Source organism: Oncorhynchus gorbuscha, linkage group LG05, assembly GCF_021184085.1.
Source record: "Oncorhynchus gorbuscha isolate QuinsamMale2020 ecotype Even-year linkage group LG05, OgorEven_v1.0, whole genome shotgun sequence".
Taxonomy (NCBI): Eukaryota; Metazoa; Chordata; class Actinopteri; order Salmoniformes; family Salmonidae; genus Oncorhynchus; species Oncorhynchus gorbuscha.
The window spans coordinates 24,811,254-24,824,745 of NC_060177.1; the positions used below are offsets into that span (position 1 = coordinate 24,811,254).

Consider the following 13,492-nt stretch of genomic DNA (forward strand, 5'->3'; position numbering starts at 1 on the left):
AATCATTATTCATCACTCCAGAGAATGCGTTTCCACTGCTCCAGAATCCAATTGCAGCGAGCTTTACACCACTACAGCCGACCCTTAGCATTGCGCATGGTGATCTTAGGCTTGTGTGCGGCTGCTCGGCCATGGAAACCCATTTCATGAACAGTTCTTGTGCCGATGTTGCTTCTAGAAGCAGTTTGGAACTCGGTAGTGAGTGTTGCAACAGAGGACATAATATTATGCTTGCTTGTTTGGCCTACCACTTCGCGTCTGAGCTGTTGTTGCTCCTAAACTTTTCCAGGGCAGAAATCTGACGAAGTGACTTGTTGGAAAGGTGGCATCCTATGACGTTGAAAGTCACTGAGCTCTTCAGTAAGGCCTTTCTACTGCCAATGTTTGTCTATGGAGATTGCATGGCTGTGCTCGATTTTATACACCTGTCAGCAATATGTGTGGCTGAAATAGCCGAATTCACTCATTTGAAGCAGTGTCCACATGATTTTGTGCATATATAGTTAAAACAGCAAAGCACTGTGGAAGTGGATGAAGCACCCCCCTTGCTTAGTGAGGTGCTAATCAGTAGCTCTCAGGGGGTTCATCTGATGTCATGTGACTGAAGCCCTCTGCCCTTGGAGTGGAGCAGCTGCATGGTCTGTTACATGGACCATACTAATCCTCCCCACAACTGTCCACAGGAGTCCTAATCCCCCCACACGCACAGATCGTCCAGCGAAAGGCTTTTCAATGAGCCACAATGCTAAGTACGAAAGCTGGAGAATCTCCCTGCTTTTGGGGATTTATTTTCCCTCTTATTGACAGGTTATCCTCTTAGAAAATTAAGAAAACCCAGTCACCCATTCTCACCTCTCTGTGCGTGTGTGGGGTGGGGGGACAGCTGCAGAGGCTCCCTGTGACACAGACGATGATCAATATTGTTAAAAGGTCTTAAAAACAATTCTAATAAATGCAACAGTTGGACAATAGATGAAGATACTCCAAATTTTGAGATTTTTTAAAATCCATCAGGATTGACTGAATTATATATAGCACATTAAACATTTGACTGGCATGGAAAAATAATGAATGGCGTTCAGGGATTTTGTTGGGAATTCAGGTGTTTTTTGGGGGGGGGTGCACTCATACATTTTATAAAGGTATTATGTATTTATTTTATATTTTGTGTTAAAATAAAGAAAATGTGTATGTGCAACATTTTGCAGAAATACAATGGGTGTATTTGCATAAATGAAAACATTAACATAAAGGGGTGGAACAGGGCTGCAACAACAAACACTTGCTCTGTCTACCCTACCATCACTCACCTGCTCTGTCTAGGACTCTGTCTACCTGCATTCACCTGCTCTGTCTAGGACTAGGTCTACCTGCACTCACCTGCTCTATCTAGGCCTCTAGGTCTACCTGCACTCACCTGCTCTGTCTAGGACTAGGTTGACCTGCACTCACCTGCTCTGTCTAGGCCTCTAGGTCTACCTGCACTCACCTGCTCTGTCTAGGACTCTAGGTTTACCTGCACTCACCTGCTCTGTCTAGGACTCTAGGTCTACGTGCACTCACTTGCTCTGTCTAGGTCTACCTGCACTCACCTGCTCTGTCTAGGACTCTAGGTCTACCTGCACTCACCTGCTCTGTCTAGGTTTACCTGCACTCACCTGCTCTGTCTAGGACTCTAGGTCTGCCTGCACTCACCTGCTCTGTCTAGGACTCTAGGTCTACCTGCACTCACCTGCTCTGTCTAGGTTTACCTGCACTCACCTGCTCTGTCTAGGACTCTAGGTCTGCCTGCACTCACCTGCTCTGTCTAGGACTCTAGGTCTACCTGCACTCACTTGCTCTGTCTAGGTCTACCTGCACTCACCTGCTCTGTCTAGGACTCTAGGTCTACCTGCACTCACATCCTCTGTGTAGGACTCTAGGTCTACCTGCACTCACCTGCTCTGTCTAAGACTCTAGGTCTACCTGCACTCACATCCTCTGTCTAGGACTCTAGGTCTACCTGCACTCACCTCCTCTGTCTAGGACTCTAGGTCTACCTGCACTCACCTCCTCTGTCTAGGACTCTAGGTCTACCTGCACTCACCTGCTCTGTCTAGGACTCTAGGTCTACGTGCACTCACCTGCTCTGTCTAGGTCTACCTGCACTCACCTCCTCTGTCTAGGACTCTAGGTCTACCTGCACTCACCTGCTCTGTCTAGGTCTACCTGCACTCACCTGCTCTGTCTAGGTCTACCTGCACTCACCTGCTCTCTCTAGGTCTACCTGCACTCACCTGCTCTGTCTAGGTCTACCTGCACTCACCTGCTCTGTCTAGGTCTACCTGCACTCACCTGCTCTGTCTAGGTCTACCTGCACTCACCTGCTCTGTCTAGGTCTACCTGCACTCACCTGCTCTCTCTAGGTCTACCTGCACTCACCTGCTCTGTCTAGGACTCTAGGTCTACCTGCACTCACTTGCTCTGTCTAGGACTCTAGGTCTACCTGCACTCATCACCTTTGTCTCGGACTCTAGGTCTGCCTGCACTCACCTGCTCTGTCTAGGACTCTAGGTCTGCCTGCACTCACCTGCTCTGTCTAGGACTCTAGGTCTGCCTGCACTCACCTGCTCTGTCTAGGACTCTAGGTCTGCCTGCACTCACCTGCTCTGTCTAGGACCGCCTGCACTCACCTGCTCTGTCTAGGACTCTAGGTCTGCCTGCACTTACCTCCTCTGTCTAGGACTCTAGGTCTACCTGCACTCACCTCCTCTCTCTAGGACTCTAGGTCTACCTGCACTCACCTCCTCTGTCTAGGACTCTAGATCTACCTGCACTCACCTCCTCTCTCTAGGACTCTGGGTTTACCTGCACTCACCTCCTCTGTCTAGGACTCTAGGTCTACCTGCACTCACCTCCTCTGTCTAGGACTCTAGGTTTACCTGCACTCACCTCCTCTGTCTAGGACTCTAGGTCTACCTGCACTCACATCCTCTGTCTAGGACTCTAGGTCTACCTGCACTCACCTGCTCTGTCTAGGACTCTAGGTCTACCTGCACTCATCACCTTTGTCTCGGACTCTAGGTCTACCTGCACTCACCTGCTCTGTCTAGGTTTATCTGCACTCACCTGCTCTGTCTAGGACTCTCAGTCTACCTGCACTCACATCCTCTGTCTAGGACTCTAGGTCTACCTGCACTCACCTCCTCTGTCTAGGACTCTTTACCTGCACTCACCTGCTCTGTCTAGGACTCTAGGTTTACCTGCACTCACCTCCTCTGTCTAGGACTCTAGGTCTACCTGCACTCACATCCTCTGTCTAGGACTCTAGGTCTACCTGCACTCACCTGCTCTGTCTAGGACTCTAGGTCTACCTGCACTCATCACCTTTGTCTCGGACTCTAGGTCTACCTGCACTCACCTGCTCTGTCTAGGTTTACCTGCACTCACCTGCTCTGTCTAGGACTACCTGCACTCACCTGCTCTGTCTAGGTCTACCTGCACTCACTTGCTCTGTCTAGGTCTACCTGCACTCACCTGCTCTGTCTAGGACTCTCAGTCTACCTGCACTCACATCCTCTGTCTAGGACTCTAGGTCTACCTGCACTCACCTGCTCTGTCTAGGACTCTAGGTCTACCTGCACTCACCTCCTCTGTCTAGGACTCTAGGTCTACCTGCACTCACCTCCTCTGTCTAGGACTCTAGGTCTACCTGCACTCACCTCCTCTGTCTAGGACTCTAGGTCTACCTGCACTCACCTCCTCTGTCTAGGACTCTAGGTCTACCTGCACTCACCACCTCTGTCTAGGACTCTAGGTCTACCTGCACTCACCTGCTCTGTCTAGGACTCTAGGTCTACGTGCACTCACCTGCTCTGTCTAGGTCTACCTGCACTCACCTCCTCTGTCTAGGACTTTAGGTCTACCTGCACTCACCTGCTCTGTCTAGGTCTACCTGCACTCACCTGCTCTCTCTAGGTCTACCTGCACTCACCTGCTCTCTCTAGGTCTACCTGCACTCACCTGCTCTCTCTAGGTCTACCTGCACTCACCTGCTCTGTCTAGGTCTACCTGCACTCACCTGCTCTGTCTAGGTCTACCTGCACTCACCTGCTCTGTCTAGGTCTACCTGCACTCACCTGCTCTGTCTAGGTCTACCTGCACTCACCTTCTCTGTCTAGGTCTACCTGCACTCACCTGCTCTGTCTAGGTCTACCTGCACTCACCTGCTCTCTCTTGGTCTACCTGCACTCACCTGCTCTGTCTAGGTCTACCTGCACTCACCTGCTCTGTCTAGGACTCTAGGTCTACCTGCAGTCACCTGCTCTGTCTAGTACTCTAGGTCTACCTGCACTCACCACCTTTGTCTCGGACTCTAGGTCTACCTGCACTCACCTGCTCTGTCTAGGTCTACCTGCACTCACCTCCTCTGTCTAGGACTCTAGGTCTACCTGCACTCACATCCTCTGTTTAGGACTCTAGGTCTACCTGCACTCACATCCTCTGTCTAGGACACTAGGTATGCCTGCACTCACATCCTCTGTTTAGGACTCTAGGTCTACCTGCACTCACATCCTCTGTTTAGGACTCTAGGTCTACCTGCACTCACACCCTCTGTTTAGGACTCTAGGTCTACCTGCACTCACATCCTCTGTTTAGGACTCTAGGCCTACCTGCACTCACCTCCTCTGTCTAGGACTCTAGGTCTACCTGCACTCACCTACTCTGTCTAGGACTCTAGGTCTACCTGCACTCACCTACTCTGTCTCGGACTCTAGGTCTACCTGCACTCACCTGCTCTGTCTAGGTTTACCTGCACTCACCTGCTCTGTCTAGGACTACCTGCACTCACCTGCTCTGTCTAGGTCTACCTGCACTCACTTGCTCTGTCTAGGTCTACCTGCACTCACCTGCTCTGTCTAGGACTCTCAGTCTACCTGCACTCACATCCTCTGTCTAGGACTCTAGGTCTACCTGCACTCACCTGCTCTGTCTAGGACTCTAGGTCTACCTGCACTCACCTCCTCTGTCTAGGACTCTAGGTCTACCTGCACTCACCTCCTCTGTCTAGGACTCTAGGTCTACCTGCACTCACCTCCTCTGTCTAGGACTCTAGGTCTACCTGCACTCACCTCCTCTGTCTAGGACTCTAGGTCTACCTGCACTCACCACCTCTGTCTAGGACTCTAGGTCTACCTGCACTCACCTGCTCTGTCTAGGACTCTAGGTCTACGTGCACTCACCTGCTCTGTCTAGGTCTACCTGCACTCACCTCCTCTGTCTAGGACTTTAGGTCTACCTGCACTCACCTGCTCTGTCTAGGTCTACCTGCACTCACCTGCTCTCTCTAGGTCTACCTGCACTCACCTGCTCTCTCTAGGTCTACCTGCACTCACCTGCTCTCTCTAGGTCTACCTGCACTCACCTGCTCTGTCTAGGCTTACCTGCATTCACCTGTGCTGTCTAGACTACCTAATTAATGACTGTTGTTGTCACGTTCTGTTGCATAATTCAACAATTTTGCCAATAGCAGGATACCCTCAACACGCTTGGCTCTAGATTACACCCATACATACTTTGAATTGTTTGCGAGTTCAGACATAATATCACTAATCCGAATGTTCATTTTCAGAAGTTGCTTTCATTTCAGTGCATTTAATTTGTCAACATTTCAACTGTAGCAATTTAACTTTTTTCAATTCTACAAAAATGTGCACCCATCTTTCCTCTCTTTCTTGTGTTGTGTTGAAATGATGTGATGTTATATTTACATTTACATTTAAGTCATTTAGCAGACGCTCTTATCCCTGAAGAAGCTTTAGTGTTCTTATAGATGCAACTGAAAGACTATGTACTCCATTTCAGGAGCTACCGGGGTGTGTTTGACAGGTCATTACAAACATTTCCACGGTCGTAACATTAACGGGGAAAAACTACAGGCACAAGGAAACGTATGATGGAGTCACAGAAGTCAAGTGAAAGCAATAAATTCAGGAAGATTTAGGTGACAAGTGCATGTCACATCCCTCAAACACAGGAATAGATGACTGAAAAAGACAGATCCTCAGGTGGGCGGGGCATGCGCGTTGCTACAGACGGGTTTTGTTAGCCTTTTTTGTGTGTCTGAGTGGCGAACGACAGGAGGGCGTGATGAGTACGGTCGACAGGAAGTTCCTTGGTCGGAACACTTTCTTATTTGTTCAGTTTGTACACTTGACTGATAGTTCAAACTAGCAGGTTTCTGTGGGTGAGTCTGCAGTTCTTCTAGCTGAAACTGCTGTAGTATGTGACAGTAGTTGGTTCACTGTCCTCAACATTTCTTCCAATGTCAAATCCTATTTCAATGCTGTAGTCAACAAGAATTCTACAAAGACTAACATCCCTGGCTAAAGACCTTGAAAAGGAACATGACTTTCTATTTGTTGTCCCCCAGAACATGAGTGATGCCATGGCGGTGCTGCACAAGCTGCAGACAGGGCTGGATGTCAACGTGAAGTTCACAGGGGTGCGGGTCTTTGAGTACACCCCAGAGTGCATTGTCTTTGACCTGCTGGACATCCCTCTCTACCACGGCTGGCTGGTGGACCTGCAGGTGAGAACCCTTCCCTCTCTGAGCCCCCTTTAAAAGTAGACTGAGCGAGTTGCCGTAAATGCAATATCCGCAATAACAGAACGTTGAAGCCCGAGGCTGAACTTCTCTGCTGTTTTTGGGCCTGAAGCTACCACGTTGTAGCAGTGTGAAGCAAACCCCGTGCACATGCCCAGATCCTCTGTGTGACTGTGAGAGTAAGGAAGTAACTATGGTACTGCTCACGGCAACATCATAAGTCTACCATTAAACCCATGTAGCTATTACTATGATATACAGGCAAATATATTGTGCCTTGTCCTAGAGAGATTTACACGGTTATCAAAGCGTCATGCCAGGGTAAGCCTACACCAAACACAGCCCTTATTTGAACTGTTTCTAAAATCCCCTATGGGAAAAATGAATGGTGAAAAAAGATTGGAACCATTTCCCTGTTTGACCACTAGGTTTTATGGGTATTATGACTCATACTGTGGTACTCTATAGGCGTTTGTCAAATAGACAATCAACCAACTCCACACATTATTTATGAAAGAAATGACTTCAGAATGACTGGTTAGTGTACAGCTCCTCTTGAGTATTTTTCTTTTGAAAACATGACAATACGCTCTTGTCACTTGTTCTTCACTGCATAATAGGACACAACAATGGTGGATGAATGCTCTCCTCTTTTATGTTCCCTCCAGATGGGCGACACAGTGAATAGTAGAACACAACAACGGTTGATGAATGCTCTCCTCTTTTATGTTCCCTCCAGATGGGCGACACAGTGAATAGTGGAACACAACAACGGTTGATGAATGCTCTCCTCTTTTATGTTCCCTCCAGATGGGCGACACAGTGAATAGTATAACACAACAACGGTTGATGAATGCTCTCCTCTTTTATGTTCCCTCCAGATGGGCGACACAGTGAATAGTAGAACACAACAACGGTTGATGAATGCTCTCCTCTTTTATGTTCCCTCCAGATGGGCGACACAGTGAATAGTGGAACACAACAACGGTTGATGAATGCTCTCCTCTTTTATGTTCCCTCCAGATGGGCGACACAGTGAATAGTGGAACACAACAACGGTTGATGAATGCTCTCCTCTTTTATGTTCCCTCCAGATGGGCGACACAGTGAATAGTATAACACAACAATGGTTGATGAATGCTCTCCTCTTTTATGTTCCCTCCAGATGGGCGACACAGTGAATAGTAGAACACAACAACGGTTGATGAATGCTCTCCTCTTTTATGTTCCCTCCAGATGGGCAACACAGTGAATAGTAGAACACAACAACGGTTGATGAATGCTCTCCTCTTTTATGTTCCCTCCAGATGGGCAACACAGTGAATAGTAGAACACAACAACGGTTGATGAATGCTCTCCTCTTTTATGTTCCCTCCAGATGGGCGACACAGTGAATAGTAGAACACAACAACGGTTGATGAATGCTCTCCTCTTTTATGTTCCCTCCAGATGGGCGACACAGTGAATAGTAGAACACAACAACGGTTGATGAATGCTCTCCTCTTTTATGTTCCCTCCAGATGGGCGACACAGTGAATAGTAGAACACAACAACGGTTGATGAATGCTCTCCTCTTTTATGTTCCCTCCAGATGGGCGACACAGTGAATAGTAGAACACAACAACGGTTGATGAATGCTCTCCTCTTTTATGTTCCCTCCAGATGGGCGACACAGTGAATAGTAGAACACAACAACGGTTGATGAATGCTCTCCTCTTTTATGTTCCCTCCAGATGGGCGACACAGTGAATAGTAGAACACAACAACGGTTGATGAATGCTCTCTTTTTATGTTCCCTCCAGATGGGCGACACAGTGAATAGTAGAACGTGAATAGTGGAACACAACAACGGTTGAAATGCTCTCCTCTTTTATGTTCCCTCCAGATGGGCGACACAACGGTTGATGAATGCTCTCCTCTTTTATGTTCCCTCCAGATGGGCGACACAGTGAATAGTAGAACACAACAACGGTTGATGAATGCTCTCCTCTTTTATGTTCCCTCCAGATGGGCGACACAGTGAATAGTAGAACACAACAACGGTTGATGAATGCTCTCCTCTTTTATGTTCCCCCCAGATGGGCGACACTGTGAAGGCAGTGGGTAACTGCAGCTACAACCAGCTGGTGGAGAAGATAATCTCCTGCAAACAGTCAGACAGCAGCGAGCTGGCTGGGGAAGGTGGGTGGACCGACAGACTGGGGGGGGGGGTTGCTTTCTTTCCCGCTGCTGCTTCCTCCCTTCACCCCCCCACTAAACATCCCAGGCTGCTTGATAAGGCCGGCATTTCCTCCTATTGCGCTGAGCAGATACACGGAGGCCTGGGCTACACATTCCTGTGGACGACTGGCTTTAGTTGAGCTCTGTTCCTTTCCCTCTCTCACGCTGCTCGTATTGCTCACCCAGGGCAGTTCAGATGTATTCCCGTCATAGGCACGTTTTCTTCTGGGCTGAGTGTTTTGTGCTTTTAGCATCAAGTTTAAGTTTTATTGGTCGTATATATGGGATACGCACGGTAGACATCGTTCAACGAAATGCTTACTTGCAGGTTCCTTTTCAATGCAACAACAATAAGAAAGAATAAAAGATAAGAATACAAACAAAGTAAATGGCTCAGTAGAATAGAATAAACATTTTAACATCACATAAATAAATAATGACAGAGCGAGTCAGTTGGCGGGGTGAAGAGCTGCGTCTGTTTCTCCCAACCTCTCCAGTGCTTCTCCACTGTCTTTCTACTTTCTCCTTGTCTTAGTTCAATTATCATCCTCTCTCTCCCCATCACTCAATACAACTCTATCTCTTGCGCTCTCTGTCTCTCATTCTATAGGTCAGTGTGTCTATATCCTTGTCTGTCTGTACATCACTTTATATCTCTATCAGTCCATAAGTCTTTGTCTCTGTCAGCCTGTCGGTCATTGTCAGTTTTGCGTTTGTGTCTCTCACTGACTCGCCTTCTCTCTCCCCTTCCCTCTCTCTTTCTCCCTCTCTCTCTGCCTGCAGGCATTGTAGCCGAGCAGTTTCTGCACAGCACGGCCACCCAGCTGACGTACCCCGGTCTGTGTGAGCTCACGTCCACCGTGCAGGAAGGAGAGCTCTGTGTGTTCTTCAGGAACAACCACTTCAGCACCATGATCAAGTTCAAGGTGAATGACCACTCAAATGAGTGAGCCTTTATCCACTGTTTCATGCCCTGTGGTTATGACAAATGGGGCCTTGCAGTACTGTTTACTGTGAATGGGTCTTCTTTACTTTCCTCTGCTACAGCGTCCCCAAACCACCATCCATTATGAACAAAAACAAGTCAAGTCTGCCTTGTCCTGTTAGTAGTGGGAAAGGGTGTTATATAAATGAATTGCGTAATGTTACCGAATTCATATCACTCAGTCCCAGATAAACCTTTATTTCAAACGTATTGCTAACTTCCGGATCAGATCACCCCTTTGTATTTTGTAGGTTGTTGACACATGGGGACTTTCTTTCATCCAAGTCTTTTCAACCATCTGTTAACAGCTGAGCACTTAGTGTGTTCCCCTTCTCCCTGTCCTCCCCCTCCCAATAGATCTCCCCACACCCCAGTCCCAGGTGATGTAATGTTCAGTACACAGGTTTCTTAGGCTGGTGCGAGGGCATAAATACAAATGCCCCTTAGAGCATGGTAGACACGTGATGGGGACCTATTCAGCACCTAGAGTCTGAATGCTATCTACAGTGGTTTCACCCGCCTTGTGCTCCCTCCCCTTATCACTGCAGCTGGGACAGGCTCTTCCTGTTATCTATAGCAGATAGTGTGTGTGTGTGTGTGTGTGTGTGTGTGTGTGTGTGTGTGTGTGTGTGTGTGTGTGTGTGTGTGTGTGTGTGTGTGTGTGTGTGTGTGTGTGTGTGTGTGTGTGTGTGTGTGTGTGTGTGTGTGTGTGTGTGGCACGCATGACCCCAAGATAAATGCTTACCAGTACCAAAGCTCCCCTCATTTAAACACACAGACCTTTTATCCAGGTTATCTACTACAGGAATAAGAGGGTGTGAAAGTGTGTAGATGTGATTTCTGGCTGTGATAAGACGTGTGTGAGTGTATAATGTGTGTCTTTGTGTGTTCAGGGCCAGCTGTACCTCCTGGTGACAGACCAGGGCTTCCTGACGGAGGAGAAGGTGGTGTGGGAGAGCCTGCACAATGTGGACGGGGATGGCAACTTCTGTGACTCTGAGTTCCGCCTGCGACCCCCGTCAGACCCAGAGACGGTGTACCGTGGACAGCAGGACCAGATAGACCAGGTCAGACCACTAGACCGCTACGCCAATTGGGCCCTCTGATCCAGTTCCACTTCATTAATGGGAGCAGCGATAAACCCATCTAGCTGAATCATGGCAGCCATTTCACACTGTTGGGTGCACCACATATCTCTTGCAGAGGATGTATACCATGGAGAACAAGGTGCACAGTCACAGTGCAGCATTACAAACATACTAGGTCAGGGTGAGCCACAATCAGAGTTTACCTGAAGAGAAACAGAGTGGATGGTATTAAAGGTACATCAAGTATTACCCATCCCCTCTATCTGGGCTCTGTTATCCCCATGGCTTCCTTGCCTGCTCCATCTGCACTCAGCTCTACTCTGGAGAAGTAGTGGGGAAGAGTTCCTCAATAATAGATGTTCAAAGCTCTCCCGTTAAAACCCTCCCCACTTAGGGTTTTAATGCCTGATCAGGAGACGACCGTGACATGTGGCGCCTCCCTCTGTACTGCTTTGCATCACGCTGCGCTTCGATTGGCTGTTTAATAATGCATGATGTGGTTTGTGTCCGTTTGTGACAACAGCTGATTGGCTGGCCCGTTAGGCCTGGTGGCAGGGCTGCCCAGCAGCTTGTCCATCTGCCAGGGTCGATATTCACCACCCTCACCCAGTACAGAGAGAGAGGGAGGGATCATCTCTGCTCACGCTCTCATCCACCCAGACACTATTATAACTACAAATACCTAAATACCTTCCAGACTCACATCAAACATATCCAATCCAAAGTTAAATCTAGAATTGGCTTCCTATTTCGCAACAAAGCATCCTTCACTCATGCTGCCAAACATACCTTTGTAAAACTGACCATCCGACCAATCCTCGACTTCAGCGATGTCATTTACAAAATAGCCTCCAATACCCTACTCAATAAATTGGATGCAGTCTATCACAGTGCCATCCGTTTTGTCACCAAAGCCCCATATACTACCCACCACTGCAACCTGTACGCTCTCGTTGGCTGGCCCTCGCTTCATACTCGTCGCCAAATCCACTGGCTCCATGTCATCTACAAGACCCTGCTAGGTAGAGTCCCCCCTTATCTCAGCTCGCTGGTCACCATATCAGCACCCACCTGTAGCACGCACTCCAGCAGGTATACAGTGCCTTGCGAAAGTATTCGGCCCCCTTGAACTTTGCGACCTTTTGCCACATTTCAGGCTTCAAACATAAAGATATAAAACTGTATTTTTTTGTGAAGAATCAACAACAAGTGGGACACAATCATGAAGTGGAATGACATTTATTGGATCTTTCAAACTTTTTAACAAATCAAAAACTGAAAAATTGGGCGTGCAAAATTATTCAGCCCCCTTAAGTTAATACTTTGTAGCGCCACCTTTTGCTGCGATTACAGCTGTAAGTATTCGGCACTGTATCTCTCTGGTCACCCCCAAAACCAATTTTTCCTTTGGCCGCCTCTCCTTCCAGTTCTCTGCTGCCAATGACTAGAACGAGCTACAAAAATCTCTGAAACTGGAAACACTTATCTCCCTCACTAGCTTTAAGCACCAGCTGTCAGAGCAGCTCACAGATTACTGCACCTGTACATAGCCCATCTATAATTTAGCCCAAACAACTACCTCTTCCACTACTGTATTTATTTATCTTGCTCCTTTGCACCCCATTATTTTTATTTCAACTTTGCACATTCTTCCACTGCAAATCAACCATTCCAGTGTTTTACTTGCTATATTGTATTTACTTTGCCCCAATGGCCTTTTTTTTGCCTCCACCTCCCTTATCTCACCTCATTTGCTCACATTGTATATAGAGTTATTTTTCTACTGTATTATTGAATGTATGTTTGTTTTACTCCATGTGTAACGCTGTGTTGTTTGTGTCGAACTGCTTATCTTTATCTTGTCCAGGTAAAGAGGTGTGTAGCCCTGACTTTAAAATGGCTGGTGTTTTGTAGCTTACAACTTGGCATACTTAAAAAATAAATAAAAAGTTTTTAAATACTTCAGCTCTTGGCAGTGGCACATCATTCTGGTAAAACACCATGACGTGAAATGCATTGACGTGGTCCTATTCTATTTCTCTCCTTTCTTTATTTCCTTCTTTTTCCTTCTTTCTTTCTATCTCTCTCTCTTTACCCCCTCTCCTCTCTGTATGCAGGACTACCTGATGGCGTTGTCGCTGCAGCAGGAGCAGCACTGTCAGGACCTGCAGTGGGAGCAGCTCCCCGAGGGCATCAGTGACCTGGAGCTGGCCAAGAAGCTGCAGGAGGAGGAGGACCGACGAGCCTCCCAGTACTACCAGGAGCAGGAGCAGGCTGCCGCAGCACAAGCACAGGTCGGGGAAGGAGCCTGGGAGGGAGGGAAAGGGGAATACCTAGTCAGTTGTACAACTGAATGCCTTCAACTGAAATGTGTCTTCCGCATTTAACCCAAACCCTCTGAGCAGGAGGGGAGCTTGTGAGAAGGGGGAGGGAAGATGTGAGGAGTGGAATTGAATGAGGAATATGATGAGAAAGGTCCGTAGGGAAAAATGAGTAATGAGGATGAGAAAAAGGGTAAGGGTTGCCAGTTTATATAGATATAGCAGAGTCAGAGGCTTAGTCAGATAGAAATTAAATATATTGCTGACATGAATATGTTGTACACAATACATG

General features: G+C 47.7%; 1 protein-coding gene across 3 annotated transcripts in view; it reads left to right on the plus strand.

Moving 5' to 3' along the window:
* The window catches only part of LOC124035728 (ubiquitin carboxyl-terminal hydrolase MINDY-2-like), a 30,663-nt gene that overhangs the window by 12,774 nt on the left and 4,397 nt on the right, over positions 1–13,492 (plus strand). For all 3 annotated transcript variants that reach the window (XR_006838796.1, XM_046349340.1, XM_046349341.1), the window contains exons 4-8: positions 6,413–6,571; positions 8,665–8,767; positions 9,590–9,732; positions 10,685–10,858; positions 12,997–13,173. Coding sequence is in view for 2 of the 3 variants with exons in the window: in XM_046349340.1 (XP_046205296.1) it covers positions 6,413–6,571; positions 8,665–8,767; positions 9,590–9,732; positions 10,685–10,858; positions 12,997–13,173 (756 nt within the window). In the remaining variant the exon portion in view is untranslated. The remainder of the gene's footprint in view (positions 1–6,412; positions 6,572–8,664; positions 8,768–9,589; positions 9,733–10,684; positions 10,859–12,996; positions 13,174–13,492) is intronic.